Genomic DNA, 22,346 nt, shown 5'->3' with positions numbered 1-22,346 from the left:
TTCTGAGTTGATAGAAGCTCAGATCCAGTGCTTACAGATTTGGTAACCTCAGGTTTAGCACTGGATGTTGGTCTAACGCAGAGGTGGCTCAACAATTTAAAAAGGGATTTTAAAGAGATCAACCTGGAATGAACTAATCGGTAAGTCTGGTTTCTATAGTTTGGTTGAAGGTTGGTTCAGTCTTTGCATATAGGACTGCATTTACAAAATACTTTCAGATGGTGGGCTGGATGTCTCTAGTGTTTTACAATGGTGAATCATGGGTTGCAGAAGTGTGGTATATTTGTTTTTTTGGGGATTTGGAAGACTGTTTTCAGAATATTTTCTTGGCTAACATTGGCAACATTTTACAAGATTACATAGTTTGTGAGACAGATAAAAATCTAGTAGACTCTATCATAAAGTAAGACTGAAGAAGCTGAATCAGAGATTGCTTTCAGCATAAGTTGATCCAGGGACAGGTCCAATTGCTGATCAACTATCAGTTAGGCAGGTTATATATAGGCATTATGATTGAGTTTGATGAACGTGTGTCTTTTTTCAACCTAACTCACTATGTTAATATGTTACTATGCTACTAAAAAAGAAGAGGTGGCCAGTGGTCTGTGCTGTCTGCACTCTACACCTTGCACTAGATTAAAATACAAAAGAAACAGAGTGCAGTGCTGTCAAGTGGAGGGGAGCCCTTTAAGGTTACTATAAGGTAGTGGTAAGTGCAGGGGTCTCCTGCCCCTTGTGGCCCCCAGTGTTTACTAGGCTGTTTTTTAGAATGACTTACAAGATAGGCGGTGTACCAAGGCACACTTTTGTTCTGCCCACTCTTATTGTTTAAAACAAAACTACTAACCAATACTCTTAGCCACATAATTGAGTCACCACATTACATAATTGTACTGATATTTTTATTTATAACATTCTGTAACAGTATACTGACTATTTTATGGAATACATTACATTACATTTTGTAAGCATTTATTTGATTGCATTGTTTATGATATAAGTAAATGACCAATTTCCCTTGAATATGAGCAATTTGACTGCTTTTATTCACAATTTGAAATCACTTGATCTTTGCCAACCTATACCAGACAATGTTATCGTACACAGATGATCAACTTTTGTAAATATACAGTTATAATCATCTTTTATGTATCCTGCAGATATTTATTTGTGCCCTCATGTCAGGGCATTAAGCACAGAACATAGCTTGTTTCAATCACTTTCATCTCCAGTACCCACTGTCATGTCATGAGATTTAATGTGAGATGGAATTCAATTCAGAAAAACTTATCTCAAAGTTTATCACATGAAGGGCCCGATTCACTAAAGTCCGAAATAAGGAGTGCTATTTATAGCATGCGTTAAAAATCTTATCACTTCTTATTTTTCGCTCGATTCACTAAAAGGACACTTGTCATAATTAAGAAGCGATGTTCTTGGCGTTATTTATCTTACAATGACATATTTTAATGAAAAAAACTATGCGATAAGCGTTATAGGGGCCGATTCACTAAAGGTCAATAACGCTTATCGCATAGTTTTTTTCATTAAAAAGCATGCGATAATTAAGTACCGATTCATCAAAGTCATTTTGCATGTGTTAATCCGCAAATCGCATGCACAAAAAAAACGCATTGCGTTAATTAGCGAATAGAAATAGTACTAACGCATGATTCACAAACACATATGAAGCGTTAAACGTGCAAAATATCGTGTTAATCTGTGTGAATATTAACCCTACTTGGGGCAGGCGGTACTTAAAGAAAATTGCGGTTCGTGAGCTATTGGCAACACAACATGGAGTTTGCAGTCGTATTTTTTCAAGTATATGTTGGCCCTAGAGTGATGCAGCCTCCAGTTTTCAGGGAAATGGTGGTTTTCAGAAAGTAATGGTTACGTGCGTAATATATTGCTCTCTGCAAGTGTCCTTTTAGTGAATCGAGCGAAAAATAAGAAGTGATAAGATTTTTAACGCATGCTATAAATAGCACTCCTTATTTCGGACTTTAGTGAATCGGGCCCGAAGTCTCCTGTGATAATGAGGTATAGAAGAATTGATGATCAAATATATATATTAAAATACATTTTTATTGCCCATATTATGCTAAAAATGAATCAACTTTATCACAATAAAATGAACTGGCCAGAGCTTCACCCTAATTCATTATCTATAGGATCAGCAGAAATGTTTTATAAAAATGACCCCTGCATTCATAAACTATAAAATGATTTGGATGATTGTTAGAGTTCCTTGAGTACAAGATGTGTATCGGATATTTAGTTACTTACATATCCACAGTAGACTAAAGCTGGTCATACACTGGAAGATCACCAAACAAGCAGCTCTTTCCTCTTAAGCACATCATATTGATCCGATCATTTGGTGCTTGGGTCAAATGACTGAATTATGGGATGCAGGCCATCGGGGCGAGGACCCCATCAATGAACCAATGTGATTTTTAAGCCTGCACCATCAACATCTGGCTTATGTTTGGTCAGATATCAGTCAGGTGAGCTGATAAGCTGCCAATGGATGGTTTTACCTTTATGGCATATTTTACCATATTTTTGCATATTTGGAATGGGAATTCCAGGGTGCTAAACTGTGTGCTGGATGTGAGTAAGTTGCCAAACAGTAAATCATAACACTGAGAAGGATCAACAATATCAAGAAAAGTCTGCGGCTTTCTGAGCAGAGCTAAGTTGGGGCAGGTAGTGCTAATGAGTAAGGCTCATTGTAGGTTTATGATTGTAGCTAGATGGATAACAGAAAGCCTGATGAGGGGAAGAGGAAAAGGAAGCCCAATCCAACTTTTGTGCATCCCTCCAGTTCCTACCTCCAGTGCTGTGGGAAAAAGACTTTAGGAATATTGTAGGAATATTGTAGTAATATGGAAGTTAATGGAAGGCAGATAGAGTAAATCTCTCACCATGATTGCTACATCTGATCTGTTGACTGTCTTGCTGGTGCCAGGGTTAAGCTTATGTTTGATATTGTGTGCAAATTATTGATTGGGGCTGTCTTGGTACATATTGGTGCTAACAACTTAGTAAGTGGACCTTAAAGCATAACTTCAAGTACTGTATTTAGAACATTAGGAAGGCATCAGGAGCTTATGGGCTTAAGGTTTGCCTAAAGTCTTGGTAAAGGTTTAAACTCATAGGTTTGTGGTACAGTCATTGTATCCATGATAGACTGACCCTAAATAGACGGGAGGCTCCTGTACTAGGGAAATCATGGCAAAGGGGCTAAAATTGTTTAAACTAAACAAAAAAGGGGTTGCAAAGTATGAATGCAAAGGAGAGCTTGCTACAATCAATCTAGATAAAAGAACAGATTCATAAAGCTTTCTAACCAATATGTGAACAATTTGTAATCTTTGTTGTCTGACTGCACGGTGCTTTTAAGGCAGAAGTACAAGGGAATAAAATGTTGGAGGCATTGTAGAATATTAGAATTGTGCATCAAAAAAAATCATAATGATTCACTCTAGTGAGCAGGCCTTTTATGTAGATATTCCAGATAGTGATGTCAAGGGAAAAATCTCCCTGTATGTGATTGGGAAATGATGATTATTAAAATGAAAAGAAGCTAGGCTTATAATTATGAATAATTAAGATTATTCAGAACTTGACTGGTGTAGTAGGCTAACCAATTTAAAAGAGTCCACAAGTTTAGAAGCAAATTTAGGAAACAATTTTTTGGGAAGCTGTATTCACGAAATAATGCTTCATTTACTTCCTGCACTTGTGTGGGTGAATCATGATCTCCTTTTAGATTATTTTGCAATAGACAATTGTAAAAAAAAAAAAGTTTCGCTAGCATTCCTTTAATGAGGCCTCATCCTTCTGTCTCCCTGTAAACATCCACCCTCCTGCTCAGGTGGTGGCCAAAGAGAAAGGACTATCAGATCCCTGCTTTTATAGAGTGGGGAGTACCCATAACAGCCCACATGTCATAGATTATTCTAAAACTGATTTCTCACAGTAGGGGTGTACACTCTAGTACATGGGCCCCAACCTTTCTTGCTCCAGAACAACATTTAAATATACAAAACAAGCATGAAAAAGTTGTGATTGTTTATTTGGTAGCCCAATGAGGACTGGCAGACTACAGGAGGCTCTGTTTGGCAACACACATGGTTTTATGTCTCCAAAATGTGTCTCCAAGTCAGAAATTCAAAAATGGGCACTTGCTTTGAGGCCACTGGGAGCAACATAAAAGGGGTCGGTGAGCAACATGTTACTCACGAGCCACTGGTTGGGGATCACTGCTATACGACATACACATATCACCTAATAACATTTCTCTGACACATCAACCTATTGTTGCCATAGGATAGAATCCTTTGTTCTTGGTTATGTCTAACGCAAAGTTTTTGCAATTGCAATAAAGTACAGTTATGGGACCCCTTATTTGAGATTCTTGGGACCTGAAATTTGGAAGGCTTTGTTTAGATTGCTTTGATGAACAATTATTTTGAGATGGGGGGCAGATTTAATAAAACATTATTTTTCAGGGGGGGGTTTTGTTTGAAACTGAAAAAAGCAGAACAAAAAAAAAAAAAGATAATGCAAAAGTCGAGAAAAACGTGACTTTCTTAACTTCTTAACTTTCTTAACTTTCTCGCACAATAACCACTATATGTTCTTACTGTCATTCAAAAGCCAGTATCAAAAAACCCAAAAAGCTCTAAAACTATGAAGCAAAGAAAGATCTTCCAGTTTCTTCTGTCATTGACTTCTACATGATCTCATCAGGTTTTAGTTGGGGTCATTTTTTCACTCAGAATTTTTGCCTTGTGCACCTAAGATATCGCCAAAAAAATTACTATTTTTTTATGCAACAAAATTGAGTTTGAAATCTTGAAATCAATCGTGCTTTAGTAAATGCCCCCTTTAGAGTTGGATTTCTGGCTTTCACTGCTTAATCCTTTCTCGATTTCTGGGTCAGAAGGTATAAAAAACAGCCATCCCACACCCACGTTCCAAATCTGACAAAATGTTAGCATTATTGGTTTATTTATGAAAATTAACCAATATTGTCATTTTAATAGGGTTGCAAAATAAAACATTCATGGACATTGTTTTAAAAAGTTCACTTAGCAGGGCGCCACTGCTTGCAAAGTGATTCATTTAAATGAAATGTAGTCTGTGCACCACCTTGCTAGCTACAAGTGTCCCCAGTAACCTTGGCCTGGAGCAGTAAAAGGGTGGCAGGGCAGCCTGAAGGCTAGGTGGAGTGATATTTGGTTGAAATGCATATTTGCTATGATATTTATGGAATTCCAGCCTTAATGTATGACGAGGTTAATCTGCGGTGAACACCTGTTTGCTGCCCTAAATATTCTTCAGGGCAACAAAGTACCTTGTCCTTAAATTGCTTGGTTTGAATCTATTTTATTGAATTAATCACTACCATTCTATTCCACTATTTACCACCCTTTCTAAAGAGTTTCCTTAGAATGATTACATTTTATTTACTCCAAAATTATGTGTCCAGTGGCCCAGATTCAATTTGATGAGAAAATCTTTCCTCCTAATTCATTTTCAGATGTTCTAATGGACTTCAAAATATCAGCTGATAAACCATGGAATATGTCTTTCTCATCAAATGAATCTGGCCCAATATGCCACATAAAACAATAACCACAAGATTATTCATATCACAACATTTTCTCCATAAGGTTATTTTGAACCATACCTTATTGATAGGGGGGCATGAATTTTTCAACATGGAACAAGGAAAAGAAAATTAACAATCATTTAAAAAAATAATAAGAATATGTCCATTCCAATGTGGGTCCTTCCATGTGCACTAAGGTTTAATATAAATTTTAAAAGTAAACCTGTCTGATCATAATATGGTTTAACAATGCATACCCATTAATGGTTGAAATGCCTCTAATTGGACATCTTCATCAGAATTGTCCCACTAAATAGTGTCTTTGTTTTTTTGCAGACTAATTACATTTTAAAACGATGTCAAGACGCTTCAAACTTTTGGCACTGCTCTGCACACTGCTAATGGTGGCCTGTGTATTTTTCTATAGAACACAATACACTACTCTTTTCAAGTCAGTAATTTATCCAGAAAGCATTTATATCAGTCCAACGGATGTTCTAAAAGAAGGAAATGGTATTATATTTGTTGAGACTACAGACAGGATGAAGCCACCATCTTTGGTTTTATGTGCTATTGAATCTGCAGCCCGTGTGTACAAGGACCGACCTGTGGTTTTCTTCATGAAGGGTTTACAAGACATTACAATAATACAGGATGAACTGGAAGCCCGCCAGAGATTCCCTACCCTCTCATCTTTTGATAATGTCTACTTTTTTCCTTTGCAAATGGATAAATTATTTAACGACACGCCACTCATGCCATGGTATAAGAAGGTAAGGTTAGCAAGGATTTATTGCTACAAGCAGAAGAAAAACTCATACATTACTGATGCATTGTTTGAAACACTGTTAAATGGTTTAGTGGTTGATAATCTATGGATCAGTTACTGGCTCTAGTACATGAAACTACTAAGTGAAGTACACAAAGTGAAGCCACAATTGGCAAAATCAAATGCAAGAAACAAAGTTCTGTTACTGTTTAAAAGTCTTTTAAAGAGTGGTGCAAGGGTTAGCATACAGTATTTAGACAAAGTGCATTTAACCAGTACCAGGCTATTTGAATGTATATTACAAGGACCTTGTGGTCTATTAATAGCCATTAAAGTTGTAAATTATTGTATAGAGCAGAGATCCCCAACCTCTTTTACTCATGAGTAGAAGTATGGACTTTTGTGCTTGGAGTAAAACTGTATCTCTGTGCTTCCCAAAACTTGTCCCAAACCAGAGATTTAAAAATGGGCATCTACTCTTAGGCCACTGGGAGCAACATCAAAGGGGTTGGTGAGCAACATGTTGGCCACGAGCCACTGGTTGGGGATCACAGGAAAAGAGCTATAATTAAAATGTATCATTTTGAAATGACAACTAATCCATTAGGTATACATAAGTATACACTTATGCTCAGGTAAGCATAATATTCTTTACCTTCCATTATTACAGTATGTATGCAGGTTTGGGTTGTGGCTTGTTTGTGTTAACCTATTTATACCACCTTGTTACCTCTTCACCTGACCTAAACAGATTACCTTGTATTCTGTTAGAACTGTTGTTGTATGGACTTCTTGGGTACGGCCCTTCCTGGAACCTGTCGTCCTGCCTGTTTGCTAGTGAACTCTATAGGGGGTCATCTATAAAGTTCAGGCAGTTGGTTGTTTTGTGCATGTTTTCCCCCAAATGTCTAATGTGTATATTTTCTACTGCTGTGCCCATCTTTCCTTTTTTTTTTTTGAATCGCAGTAAAATGCGCATTTCACACAAAAATTTGCCAACAAAGTTGCAGTTTGCGTGAGCATGCTCTTTGTTTGTGTTCATTGTGCACAAATATAGCTCCAATTTTCACTTTGCGAATATAAAGTCACAATATGCTAAATCAAATTTTTCTTGTGTTGTGTTGTGTTGTGGCATGACAAATTCGCAGAGTGTGCACATAAGTATTCGCAATTTTCAATTTCGCCATATTTAAAAAGCTCTTAAGAACACTCACTGTGAATACAAACTCACAATTATGCATGCACATTAAATGCCCCAATCTTGTCCAGCTTTATAAATATAAATGCGGGCAGGGCATATATGTACACTGTGTGAATAATTCAGCAGTGCGCAAAGTTTATAAATGAGCCCCACTGACTTTACTGACCATTGGCATCCATGAAGTGTTTCTTATGACAAGCTGTAAAACCTAAAGCAAAGTTTTCTGCTTGGTGCAGTCTCTATGAAGTCTGGGGGCCCAACTGACAACTAGTAAATATTTGTGATGATAAAACTTTCTCTGTCATCTCATAAGGAACATTTATCTTAAGACTTAAGCTGGCCATACATTGATAGATCCACTGGTTTGGAGAGGTTCCCCGATATGCCTCCTTCAGGCGGGTGATATTGGATTGATCTAATATCAGTGATCCCCAACCAGTGGTTTTTGAGCAACATGTTGCTCCCGAACCCCTTGGATGTTGCTCTCAGTGGCCTCAAACCAGGTAGTTATTTTTGAATCCCTGACTTGGGGGCAAGTTTTGGTTGAATAAAAACAAGATTTCCTACCAAATAAAGCCCCCTGTAAGCTGATAGTGTGCATAGAGGCTGCCTAATAGCCAATCTTAGCCCTTATTTGGCACCTCCATGAACTTTTATGGTGCTTGTGTTGCTCTCCAAGTCTTTTTATATTTGACTGTGGCTCACGTGTAAGAAAGGTTGGGGATCCCTGATTGTTTGGCCCTCTAGCCGAACGATAGGATCACAGTGATGGGCTACAGGCCGTCAAGACAAGGACCGCATCAACATGCCAATGTGCTCCTTGTCCCGACTGGATATTCAAACCTGCCTAATTGTCATTTCCCTGACTTTTAGACAGATATCTGTCGGGTACGCCTGTTTGAGGGCCCCATACACAGGCCGATAAACTGCTGACTTTTTACGTCTCAGCTTTTATATGCCACGTATGACCACCTTTAGGGGGCACTGTAATACAAGATACAATGAAAGCACTAGGTCTGATAATCCATAGTTACCAATACACAGGTAACATTTACTGATTTTCTGCTTGAAAGGAAAAATCTGATTGGTGTTGATGGGTTATTAGACATGGAACAAACTTTGTGCTTTTTATACCTGTATTAGGAAATTCAATATTTTGAAATGTTGGGTAGATTCGTAACAATAAGGACTATGGCGAAGGGACATTTTGCATTCTATCCAGTAGTTTGAAACCCAGCAACTATGGGAAAATATTTTCATTTGGTTTAAAATAAATTTATAATAGATAAGACATGACTAACCTGCAAATTATATCATAATTTCTGCTCATTGATGTAACTTGTGTCACATGACTGAAGCATGTATATTGAAAAAAAACTAATGCACACCCTTCTGTAATATATGAAGACATTAGTCACCTTGAAATTCCATTACGTGTGTACAAGCATTTATATGAACTTATATATTTAATTTATAGAACTCGTCAGTGACTTAATATCCTTTTTATTCTATGTTGCAATAGGGGGTACATTACTTTCTATGTGAACTGTCAGTGGAATTTGACATGTAAGGAACTTCATACAGTTCCCAGGGATATAAAAGCTTTGAATCATCCTAGAAAGATGAACGTTGCTTTAAAAAAGTATACAGACCAACATTTTTGTGTGAACGCTCCAACACACCAAAATAAACAAAAACAAGTATACGCAACAATAAAATATATAAATAAATAGTTATGCCCTTGAGCTTCATTTTAGGTTTGGGATCTCTTATCCAGAAACCCATTATCTAGAAAGCTCCAAATTACAGAAAGGACTTCTTCCATAGAACCCCTTTATTTTAGAAAATATATCTATTTTTTTAGGATTTCCTTATTCTCTGTAATAATAAAACAGTCCCTTGATGTTAACTAAGCTGTATGAATTGGTAGGAAAAAAAATTGGCTTTATGTAATTGGCTTTATGTAATGTATAAATAATTGTAGCATGCGGTGATCCAAATATGTTTCTTGTCCAGAAAACCCCATGTCTTGAGCTTTTTGGACAATAAATCCTGTACCAGGTATGGGATCTGTTATTCAGAAAGCTCAGAATTACTCAAAGGCCATCTCCTATAGCAGTGCTGTCCAACTTCTGTGGTACCGATAGAGAAAGAAAGTTTGCCAGGGCTTAGTTTGCCTTTAAAATAATTTTTTACAAAAAATGAGGTGTTACTACAGGTATAGGACAAATTATCCAGAATGCTCGGGACCAAGGGTATTCCGGATAAGGGGTCTTTCCATAATTTGGATCTCCACACCTTAAGTCTACTAAAAAATTAATAAAACATTAATTAAACCCAATAGGATTGTTTTGCATCCAATAAGGATTATTTATATCTTAGTTGGGATCAATTCCAAGGTACTGTTTTATTTCTACATAAAAAAAGAAAATCAGTTTTAAAATTCTGAATTATTTGCTTATAATGGAGTCTATGGGAGACGGGCTTTCCGTAATTCGGAGCTTTCTGGATAACGGGTTTCCGGATAAGGGGTCCGATACCTGTACCACACTTTGGCCAAAATATGTAAGCTCACGTGCCACGTCAAGGCCCCTCATTGTACATGAGTCCTACACTGTCTAGTGACTTTGAGTCTGTGATGCAATTAAAATAAAGTCCCCCAGCAAACAATGTGACTGAGTAGTAAGACCTATTGCACCTACCTTTAGCTCAAAAAGGCTCTAGTGGAAAAGCAGGGAGCTTTTAAGCCCCAGCTCATTAGCACACACATGAAAGTGATTCATTGGTTTAAAGGCTGCATAGCAGCTAGAAGCAAAATTTGGCAACAATTTGTACACAAAACAGAAAGAAATCGCCAGCGCTCGGTCTAACCCACGCTGTAGTGTTGACCAGCTGCTAGAAACACACTATTGTGCCAGCGCTCGGTCTAACCCACAATCTGGAGTTGACCAGCTGCTATAAACGATAAAAAGCCATTAATTATACACAAAGAGAAAGAAAGTTTGCCAGCGCTTAGTTTGCCTTTAAAAATAATTTTTACAAAAAATGAGGTGCTAGTACCACACTTTGGCCAAAATATGTAAGCTCACGTGCCACGTCAAGGCCCCTCATTGTACGTGAGTCCTACACTGTCTAATGACTTTGAGTCATGGTACCGATGGCTGGAATTTTTCTGGCCTACATGGTGGAGGGCCGATAATGGAAGCCAGATTTGACCACTCCCCCATTTTTACACTGCACCCACTTCAAACCACACCCATGTTATCACAAGAGCTTTTAAGACCATACCAGATTAATGGTGGTTACTGCAGCAAAAAACCCAAATGGTTGGTGCTAACTGCAGGGATATCAACCATCATTCATATGTGAAAGAATTATATTACGTCATGTTAAGATACACCCTTAAATCCATATGCTTCCAACTTTCTTCCCACTGAACTGAATCCATGAGAAAATGTTATTTTATGGTTTATCACATAAATGCTAGTGATAAGCGAATTGTTTCGCCAGGCATGGATTCGCAGCAAATTTCCGCATTTCGCCTTAGACGAATTGTTACGTGAAACTTCCACGAAAATTTTCCACGGAAAAATTTGTCGCGCGGAATTAATTTGGTCACGCATCAAATTGGGCACGGTCGTGTCAAAAAGGGCGCAGTCACATAAAAAAAAAGTGTGATCGCATCAAAAAGGCACGGTCGCGTCAAAATTGGACGACAAAAATAGCGGCGGGTGGCAAAAAAATAGACGCGGGCTAGAAAAAAAAAACAGACGCCACCGACAAAAAAAGTCACGCAACAAATGTGTTTCACGAATTTTACTCTGTTTCACAAATTTTCTTGCCGTTTCGCGAATTTTATGGCGAAGCGAAACGGGACAGATTCACTCATCACTAATAAACGCTTATGGGGAGATTTAATTTGATGAGAAAAGCATATTACCTATATTTCATTCCAGATTTTTACATAGAGCCAGATACAATTTAATTAGAAAAACATATCTTACTGTTTATCCCATGAAGGTGCAGATTTAATTCAGTGTGAAAATTTATCTCAAGGTTTATTATGTGAAAACTTATGGATGAGATTTAATCAGAGGAGAAAAATTCAGCTCTAGTTTCCCCCTTAGACTTCAATAGAGTTTTCACATGATAAACTGTGAGATACGTTTTTCTGAATTGAATTTTGTCCATGAGTTTTTACGTGATAAAACTTTTTCATACTGAATTGAATCTGGCCCAAAAACTCTATTAAAGTGTATGGGAAAAACTGGAACTAGATTAGTAGATTTTTTTTTTCTCCTCAAATTGAATCTCAGACATTTTTCACATGATAAATCATAAAATAATATGCCAGATTAAGTCCAGAGAAACTTATCCCAAAGTTTATGACATGAAAACTCTATTGAAGTCGATGGGGGGAAATAACTGGAAACTGTGAATTTGGTGAAAAGTTTTTTCTTATTGAATTGAATCTCGTCCATGAATTTTCAGGTGATAAACCACGAGATAATGTTTTCTCATTGCACTGAATCTGATCCAATATGCCATAAAGTACAAGTTCTGAGGTGATTTTCAGATATGTCATAGAAAATGCTAACATTTAGGTGAATTTGTTTCCAATAAATCAAAAGTTGTTTTTTTGCAAAAGTTTTTCTCCCAACTGTCTGGATGTGTTTCATGCATCCTGTGCCAGACATGTAGTCACTGCAGTATTTTAAACACATAACAATATCATAGATAGATAGTCATAGATATATTTTTAGGCAATACCTTACATACCTTCATCTAAATCACCCTACAATCAGCTTTATTTATTTATTTATTTTTTAAATCTGGCACATGAAATCAGTGTGCTTTCCAATTTTTCTGCAAATCTTTAAGAATTTTAAGAATATTTTTAAATCATTGCTATTAAAAGAAGTATCTGTCTATCATTTGCTGTTCTTTTCATTGCTTGCCTGATTATTGTTGAACAAATCATCTGTTACATAGTTACATAGGGTTGAAAAAAGATCAGAGTCCATCAAGTTCAACCCATCCAAGTAAACCCAGCACACACACAACCTATACTGGTCTATCTATACACTCACATACATAAACTATATAAACAACCACTAGTACTAACTGTAGATATTAGTATCACAATAGCCCTGGATATTCTGATTGATCAAGAACTCATCCAGGCCCCTCTTATAGGCATTAACAGAATCTGCCATTACCACATCTCTAGGAAGGGCATTCCCTCAACCTCACTACCCTCACCGTGAAAAACCACCTACGCTGCTTCAAATGGAAGCTCCGTTCCTCTATAGTTACACCTGTTGAATGACAAGTGTCATCTTGCCAGTTCTTAGCACAGTATGGAACCTGTTATCCAGCATCGATGGGACCTGGTGTTTTCTGGATAAGGGTTCCTTCTGTAATTTGGATCCCGGTAACTTAAGTCTGCTAAAAAAAAAACAAATAAACCCTATAGAATTGTTTTGCATCCAAAAGGGATTCATGATATCTTAGTTGGGATCAAGTACAGGTACTGTTTTATTATTACAGAGAAAAGGGAATCATTTAACCATGAAATAAACCCAATAGGGTTGTTCTGCCCCAATAAGGGGTAATTATATCTTAGTTGGGATCAAGTACAGGTACTGTTTTATTATTACAGAGAAAAGGGAATCATTTAACCATGAAATAAACCCAATAGGGTTGTTCTGCCCCAATAAGGGGTAATTATATCTTAGTTGGGATCAAGTACAGGTACTGTTTTATTATTACAGAGAAAAGGGAATCATTTAACCATTAAATAAACCCAATAGGGCTGTTCTGCCCCCAATAAGGGGTAATTATATCTTAGTTGGGATCAAGTACAGGTACTGTTTTATTATTACAGAGAAAAGGGAATCATTTAACCATTAAATAAACCCAATAGGGCTGTTCTGCCACCAATAAGGAGTAATTATATCTTAGTTGGGATCAAGTACAGGTACTGTTTTATTATTACAGAGAAAAGGGAATCATTTAACCATTAAATAAACCCAATAGGGCTGTTCTGCCCCCAATAAGGGGTAATTATATCTTAGTTGGGATCAAGTACAGGTACTGTTTTATTATTACAGAGAAAAATCTGAAATATTTTATTAAAGTGGAGTCTATGGGAGATGCCCTTCCTGTAATTTGGAGCTTTCTAGATAATGGCTTTCTGAATAGCAGATCCCATACCTGTAATTAAACTTTGTAGCCTTTGGCCTTATTGGCCCTAGAGAAGTTCAATTTTATGGCTCATTATGAAATTTGTTGTTTGACCTCTGTATAGATGAAAATATAGAACAGCAACAACTCTAATATAGAATAAAAAGGCCATAGCATCTGTGTAGCACCTGCAATTATACAATGACACTGTGCCAGGTTCTTGCAGAACAAACTGTACTTGGAAGCTCATTAATGCATGCCCAAAGACAAAATCAGGGCAATCATATTTAATTAAATACTGCACTTAATTAAGCCACGCTTTTTAACCTTCATGAGTACATTACAGAATCAAAATAAAGTATAGTAAATACAGTGTATATATATATATATATATATATATATACTGTATATACATACAGTAAGTTCCAAAAGATTTCAGCACTCCCACGAATCCTCAATCAAATGACCCAGGTGCTACCCACTCGGCATACTCACACAAAATCCCACATAGGCAGGTGCATACCGGGAACGTTTACAAAAAAATTACTTTTATTGTTTCTTCTTTGTTGAGTTTTCTGTTCACTTTAATAAAGCACTAAAAATGAATTCATTCAAAAACCTTCGGGGACTGTACCCAGGTGAAATATACAATATAATATATATATATATATATATATAAAACAGTGCCAGTAAGTAAAAACGTCATCATTTGGAGCCAAAGAGTACCGCGCGGCAGAGGCATGTCAGGGGAATAAGCGGACGCTAGATTTTGGTGCCTTTTTAGTAGTGGCCTATTTAAGGGGGGTGTTTGTGCACAGTCTTTTGGTTTGTCCCTGAAGAAGAACACATTTAGTGTTTGAAACATTGAATTAATAAAGATTTTTTGTTCTTTTTTTAAAGTCCCTGTGTGTGCGGTTTCTCTCCTGTTTGTTACTTGAAGGAGGTTAATGAAACTATGAAACTGCAGAATAAGAGGAAAAAGATGGAAAATAAAAAGAGGCATGTCTCCAGCATAGCTTCCATCATCTTGTTGTTTATGGTTGCTCATTAACAGTGCTGCTGTTTGCTGTAAATGCAGGTATTCATTTTCTGTGGAGCCTCTGACCCTTTGGAACCACCATATTCCTGGCATGTGACTTATTACAGTGCATTGTGGGAGTCCAGACTCCATTTTGTAGCCTATGCTGTGGAAGAAGCACATTACATCCACCTTCTCCCCCATGGTAGCATTGCTGGTAAGCACTATGGGCATAAAACCTGCTCTGAGCCACCACTAAAGCTGCCAGCACCACAGAGACACTGTTGTATATAATTTGTGCCCGCATTGCCATGTTTATGTTGCAACTGTTTTTCTGTGTAAAAGAATGTCATTCTTCACACTGTACAACACAAGATTTATTCAAAAGAGATCAACTGCATTACAGGAGACAAACTTGTTCCTAAAAACAGTGCTTTGAGAAAACTTGAACCATTTGTTGACCAGAATGGCCTATTAAGAGTAGGAGGACGTCTCAAAGGTGCAGAAACAGAGTTTGAAGAGAAACATCCTCTCAATACTCCAGGTAACCATCACATTGCAACTTTGCTTGTATGTCATTATCATGCTCAAGTCAAACATCATGGCTGGCTATTTACAGAAGGAGCTTTACGACCAGCTGGTTTGTGGATAGTTGGAGCAAAAAGATGCGTGAATAGTGCAATTTTCAAGTGCATCACTTGCCTACACAAAAGATGGCAAATCTTCCCACGAACAAACTTAGTCAAGACCCACCTTTCACCAGTGTTGGTCTAGATCAGTGCTGTCCAACTTCTGTTGTACCGAGGGCCGGAATTTTTCTGACCTACATGGTGGAGGGCCGATAATGGAAGCCAGTTTTGACCACTCCCCTTTTTGAAACTGCACCCACTTGAAACCACACCCATGTTATCACATGACCATACTCATATTAATGGTTGTAGTACAGCAAAAACCTGCCATACTCTGCCTGCCCTACCCTGCCTGTGTGTGCCATACTCTGCCTTCCCTACCCTGCCTGTGTGTGCCATACTCTGCCTTCCCTACCCTGCCTGTGTGTGCCATACTTGGCTGGTTTGTGCCATACTTGGCCTGTGTGTGCCATACTCTGCCTGCCCTACCCTGCCTGTGTGTGCCATACTCTGCCTTCCCTACCCTGCCTGTGTGTGCCATACTTTCACTGTGTTTGCCATTCTTGGCTGGTTTGTGCCATACTTGGCCTGTGTGTGCCATACTCTGCCTTCCCTACCCTGCCTGTGTGTGCCATACTCTGCCTTCCCTGCCCTGCCTGTGTGTGCCATACTCTGCTTGCCCTATGATGCCTGTGTGTATGGCACACACAGGCAGCCTACAGTGACACAATGCTGGCACTGCTCCTACAGTCTGCACAATAACTATATATTAAAAAACTTTTTAATTGCAGTACCACCTCAGTATATGTTCTTTTTGTAGTGTGCAGGGATTATTTGTGGGTTTCTACTGCTCCTGAGGTGTGAACAGGGGAACAATGGGGGTGATTACAGCCTGAGCCTGAGGTGTGAACACTGCAGGGGGTGAACAATGCAGAGATTAAAAGGTGTGAAAAACACAGGGGATTACATATTTAATCAATACAGAGGGATTACAGCCTGAATCTGAGGTGAGAACCATGCAGGGGGGGCAGTTAATCACAGTACTGATACCATTTAATGCTTACACAAGAGTAAGCCATCAAAGCAGCCAGACAGGTGGGGGGCCACACAGAGGGGGGTCGCGGGCCGCATGCGGCCCGCGGGCCGCCAGTTGGACAGCACTGGTCTAGATGTATTTGGTCCATGGTCTGTTTCCACACGACATACTAGAGAAAAATCATGCAAACAGTAAACGCTGGGCTGTCATATTTACTTGTATGACCACCAGAGCTGTCCATATCGAGGTCATTGAATCAATGGACACTACAAGTTTCATAAATGCCCTCAGACGCTTCATTGCAATACAAGGCCCTGTGAAACATGTCCGCTCTGACAGGGACACTAACTTTGTTGGAGCAGCCAAAGAACTGCAAATCTCATCAAACATTAATATGAAGGATGGGGAGAGCTACTTAGCTGATCAGGACTGCACTTGGACTTTCAATCCACCATACTCTTCTCATATGGGAGGTGCCTGGGAAAGAATGACTGGCATAGCCAAGAGGATCTTCAATTCCATCTTCTTGCAAGTTGGAACTGCAAGGCTCTCCCATGAGTCTTTTAACTACTTTCATGGCTAAAGTCTCAGCTATAATAAATGCTAGACCCCTTACTCCAGTCTCAAATGACCCAGAAGATCCTTTCTTGCTTACACCTGCCACTCTGCTTACTCAAAAAACTGTGACAGTGAGCGCTCCTTCCAGGGAATTTACCAACAAAGAATTGTACAAGCATCACCTTTTGGGACAGATGGAGAAAGCAATACATTTCTACTCTGCAGGTCTGGGTCTTCCAGATAAGGGGTCTTTCCATAGATTGGATCTCCATACTTTGTTTACTAAAAAATAATTTAGACATTAAATAAACCCAATATAATTCTTTGCTTCCCAACAAGGATTAATTATATCTTAGTTGGGATCAAGTACAAGGTACTGTTTTACAAAAATTTTGTAAAAATGTGAATTAGTTGATAAAATTGTGGTTTATGGGAGATGGTTTCTCCATAATTCAGAGATTTTCTGGATAACGGGTTTCTGGATAAGTGATCCTATTGTAGGGGGTGTAAAGGAGTTAACTATTGCTGGTATGAGGAAGTGTAACCTATGCCCTGTAGGAGCTGCGAGTAAGACAAATTAGTAAGAACAGATTTGTGCTCCACCAAGAAAATTGTAGTGTAGGGTAGTTCCCTAGCAATAGGCTGTCTACTTCTACAAGGCCCCAGCTCAGTTAAAACATGAAGCAATGCTCTACCCTTGAGGAAGGCTATTTATACTGGGTTGTTGTCACAGTAGCCTCTAACATTGAGGGACCTTCTGGGCTTTAGAAGAAGCAGGCCTTGATTAAATACACATATGGGAGCAGATAACACGCAATATACCAGTTTTAAGGATATCATGCCCAAAGTGATAGCATCTACTTCTGTCACATTATTAAAAATTGTATGTACAGGTATGGGATCTGTTATTTAGAATGCTCGGGACCCTGGGTTGCATAGCGCAGGTTCTTGTGGTGTGAGGGATACTCATGTAGACACGGTTATGTTATATAATGTTATGCCAAGAAAGGAAGTATCCTTTTGATCCCTGTTATTCAATTACTTTTACTGTTCCAGTTTATAAACCACTGGTGCTCAAGATTCTTTGTATAAATGTGTGTATGAGAGATATTAATCAGCCTTGAGTTCCTTCCTGCAATACTTCAATGGCCCAGATGTGGTGAGAAGTGACATCTAGCAGAAGCTATTGTTTGTGGTGTAATGTCCTCTCTGCCTTAGTGTTGGTATTTCAGTTGCAGGACACACAAGCCAATCTGAATTTGACTTATGTGAAAAGAGTGAAAAGAGTGCAAGAGGTTTTAATATTGGGTGTCTGGGTTCTGGATAAAGGTGTAGGTTTGAGGGTACTCAGTCTTCTGCATACATATTCAAAAAATTAGTAAAAGGGTCATTATTCATACATGTCTCCTGATGGACTGTCCATCTGGGCTATGCCCCAATTAACCAAATTAACTAACATTTTACATCATTACCTTTACGACACTGCAATTCCAAAATTATTATCTTCCAATTAAATATTTGGTTGAATGAATGTAATTTATGCAGTTACACTGAATTATGTTATTCTCTTCATACGTAGGTAAATCCTAAATTTGAAAGATTCTGGACTCATATAAGTGCAGATGGATGCAGGTTAGCCCTCATTTGGAAATATGGAGGCATTTATATGGATTCTGACTTTATATCAATGCGGCCCATCCCAGATGTGAACTTTCTTGCGGGCCAATGCTCTCAGTTTTCGAGTAATGGTGTATTTGGACTATCCCATCACCACAATTTTTCCTTGAAAAGCATGGAAAACTTTGTGCAGAATTATAATGGAGCAATATGGGGGAACCAAGGTCCACACCTTTTTACACGCACTCTAAAGACATTTTGTACTATTCCTGATTTTAAGTCTACTGAGGATGTTAAATGTGGGAACATCTCTTTTTCGAATCCCAAGAGGTTCTATCCTATTCCATTCAAAGACTGGAAAAGATACTATGATGTCTGTCCAAATGTGCCAACTTTCAATGATTCTTATGCCTTGCATTTCTGGAATTTTATGAACAAAGAACAGAAAACTATGGTTCCTGGAGATAACACACTGATAGAACATCTCTACAAACAGTATTGTCCCACAACCTACGCTGCTCTTAAAAATAATGAGCCTATTTATGGTTAGTTATTTATTATCCTTGTCTTGCATCCCTGGGAATATTTATGGCTAGATATTTACTGAGACCTGCGAGTGTTCTGTGACTGCTGCAACCACAACCATGTGCCTGCATAAAGTAGTTCCAACCCAGCTGGAACTTTACAAACTCACCTAACTTGTCAATGGATGCCTGAAGAAGTTTGAAAGTATTTGATCCCATTGGCTCAACTCACCTGCAACCACCACTCACCGACTAAAGCAAATCTTCAGCTACTCTCTTCTCTCTTTCTCCCTTTTCTGTCCCTTCCTACTCTGATTCTTGGGGCAAGGACAGACAAAGTGTACACTTGATAAAGGGTATTGACCCGAAACATGTTGTGTTACCACTACCCACAATAAATGTTTTGCAGTAAACCTGCTGAAGCTTTTTTCCTATTTTTTGGATTTCGACAAAGTGTATATACACTTCTCTCAGCCCTGCGCTTTTCTGCCAGGCTGAGAGAAGCAGATCCACTCAAGGGTACTGCAACTGCCCGAGTGTAGGCACACAAAGCGGATCAGAGGTCGGCCTGGAAAACTTTGTGTTTTCTAGGCCAACCTCCAACCGGCTATTAAATGAAACAATTAAAAAAAATGAAAAGAAAAAATATGACACGGGAATCACTTAGAAATTAATAAACTGGTAGGATCACAGAGAAAAAAAGGTAATATCTGCCAAAACCATCAGACTTTTTAAATCATCTATTTTTGTTTTGTAGTGGTTTGTAGTACTATTTTCTGCCTTTAATGAGCACTTTTCATACAAGCAACAAAACCCAGACCTCATTTTATAAGCAGAATTATTAACAGAGAATTCCTTCCTTGCTATGGATTTGAAAATGTTTATTTTAGACCCCCATCATGGAGTAGTTCATTATGTGAAACTTCTGCCATGTGTGTATTACAAAAATATTCTATCACACATTTTGTACATAATATTATACATATATCTAAATATCAGTAAACTAGTTTCTATTCCATTTCTAAACTTTATACATTTTATAAATTCTATTTATTATGGTGTAATGCGCTCTCTACTTTAGCCTTGGTGTTTCCATTGGAGGGCACAGGTCACATGAGGCTGGATTTGAAGTATGTGAGAAGAGTATAACAATTTTTTAGCATTGGGTATTTGGGCACTAGATATAATGCAGGTTTGAGGGTACCCAGCCTTCTGCATACAAGTATTTTACACATTTTGCAAGCCATTGCTCTTAGTAAAAGGGTTGCTAATCATGTTCTTACAGTTAAATTCCTGTTTACTTTTCCTACGTGCTATGCCAAATTCTGTATCGAATTAATCAAACATTTTCAGTATCACCTAGAACAGACTATGACTCTTCTATATTTCTGTGACATAATTTTTAAGTAAAATTATCTTTGCATCTTCTCCAGAATGTTTTGGCTAAAAGAATGAATTTATGCATGTATACTTAGTTATGCTGTTATTCTCTTCATATGTAGGTAAATCCAAAATTTGAAATATATTGGACTCATGTAAGTGCAGATGGATGCAGGTTAGCCCTCGTTTGGAAACATGGAGGCATTTATATGGATTCTGACATTATATCAATGCGGCCCATCCCAGATGTGAATTTTCTTGCAGCCGAATACTCTCAGTCTTCGAGTAATGGTGTATTTGGACTATCCCATCACCACAATTTTTCCTGGAAAAGCATGGAAAACTTTGTGCAGAATTATAACGGAGCAATATGGGGGAACCAAGGTCCACAGCTTTTTACACGCACTCTAAAGACATTTTGTACTATTCCTCAGTTTAAGTCTAACGAGGATGTTAAATGTGGAAACATCTCTTTTTTGAATCCTAAGAGGTTCTATCCCATTCCATACGGGGCCTGGAAAAGATACTATGATGTCTGTCCAAATGTGCCAACTTTCAATGATTCTTATGCCTTGCATTTCTGGAATTTTATGAACAAAGAACAGAAAACTATGGTTCCTGGAGATAACACACTGATAGAACATCTCTACAAACAGTATTGTCCCACAACCTACGCTGCTCTTAAAAATAATGAGCCTATTTATGGTTAGTTATTTATTATCCTTGTCTTGCATCCCTGGGAATATTTATGGCTAGATATTTACTGAGACCTGCGGGTGTTCTGTGACTGCTGCAACCACAACCATGCGCCTGCATAAAGTAGTTCCAACCCAGCTGGAACTTTACAAACTCACCTAACTTGTCAATGGATGCCTGAAGAAGTTTGAAAGTATTTGATCCCATTGGCTCAACTCACCTGCAACCACCACTCACCGACTAAAGCAAATCTTCAGCTACTCTCTTCTCTCTTTCTCCCTTTTCTGTCCCTTCCTACTCTGATTCTTGGGGCAAGGACAGACAAAGTGTACACTTGATAAAGGGTATTGACCCGAAACATGTTGTGTTACCACTACCCACAATAAATGTTTTGCAGTAAACCTGCTGAAGCTTTTTTCCTATTTTTTGGATTTCGACAAAGTGTATATACACTTCTCTCAGCCCTGCGCTTTTCTGCCAGGCTGAGAGAAGCAGATCCACTCAAGGCTACTGCAACTGCCCGAGTGTGGGCACACAAAGCGGATCAGAGGTCGGCCTGGAAAACTTTTGCTTTTGTGTTTTCTAGGCCAACCTCCAACCGGCTATTAAATGAAACAATTAAAAAAAATGAAAAGAAAAAATATGACACGGGAATCACTTAGAAATGAATAAACTGGTAGGATCACAGAGAAAAAAAGGTAATATCTGCCAAAACCATCAGACTTTTTAAATCATCTATTTTTGTTTTGTAGTGGTTTGTAGTACTATTTTCTGCCTTTAATGAGCACTTTTCATACAAGCAACAAAACCCAGACCTCATTTTATAAGCAGAATTATTAACAGAGAATTCCTTCCTTGCTATGGATTTGAAAATGTTTATTTTAGACCCCCATCATGGAGTAGTTCATTATGTGAAACTTCTGCCATGTGTGTATTACAAAAATATTCTATCACACATTTTGTACATAATATTATACGTATATCTAAATATCAGTAAACTAGTTTCTATTCCATTTCTAAACTTTATACATTTTATAAATTCTATTTATTATGGTGTAATGCGCTCTCTACTTTAGCCTTGGTGTTTCCATTGGAGGGCACAGGTC

General features: G+C 38.1%; 2 protein-coding genes across 2 annotated transcripts; both read left to right on the top strand.

The window, feature by feature from the left end:
- Window positions 1-2: 2 nt before the first annotated feature.
- LOC100493555 (alpha-1,4-N-acetylglucosaminyltransferase-like) lies at window positions 3-21,631 on the top strand. Its single transcript, XM_031902973.1, has 3 exons — window positions 3-140; window positions 5,963-6,399; window positions 20,667-21,631. Exons 2-3 carry the CDS (start codon window positions 5,983-5,985, stop codon window positions 21,252-21,254), a joined length of 1,005 nt encoding a protein of 334 aa, XP_031758833.1. The 5' UTR covers window positions 3-140; window positions 5,963-5,982; the 3' UTR covers window positions 21,255-21,631.
- LOC116410858 (alpha-1,4-N-acetylglucosaminyltransferase-like) lies at window positions 16,599-19,567 on the top strand. The gene is made up of 2 exons (XM_031902165.1): window positions 16,599-16,997; window positions 18,603-19,567. The coding sequence occupies exons 1-2, from the start codon at window positions 16,599-16,601 to the stop codon at window positions 19,188-19,190; spliced, it is 987 nt and encodes a 328-aa protein (XP_031758025.1). The 3' UTR covers window positions 19,191-19,567.
- Window positions 21,632-22,346: the final 715 nt, after the last annotated feature.

Source organism: Xenopus tropicalis, chromosome 5 (assembly GCF_000004195.4).
Source record: "Xenopus tropicalis strain Nigerian chromosome 5, UCB_Xtro_10.0, whole genome shotgun sequence".
NCBI classification, from domain to species: Eukaryota; Metazoa; Chordata; class Amphibia; order Anura; family Pipidae; genus Xenopus; species Xenopus tropicalis.
Note: the sequence above shows the minus strand (reverse complement) of the source record. Positions and strands in the feature narration are given on the sequence as shown.

What these genes read in the sequence shown, in the direction of transcription:
- LOC100493555 (XM_031902973.1), top strand. Translation starts at nt 5,983, where the DNA reads ATGTCAAGACGCTTCAAACTTTTGGCACTGCTCTGCACACTGCTAATG. An exon ending in TCATGCCATGGTATAAGAAG is followed by an intron (nt 6,400 to 20,666) that starts GTAAGGTTAGCA and finishes CTTCATATGTAG; the next exon opens with GTAAATCCAAAATTTGAAAT.
- LOC116410858 (XM_031902165.1), top strand. Translation starts at nt 16,599, where the DNA reads ATGTATTTGGTCCATGGTCTGTTTCCACACGACATACTAGAGAAAAAT. An exon ending in TCAATTCCATCTTCTTGCAA is followed by an intron (nt 16,998 to 18,602) that starts GTTGGAACTGCA and finishes CTTCATACGTAG; the next exon opens with GTAAATCCTAAATTTGAAAG.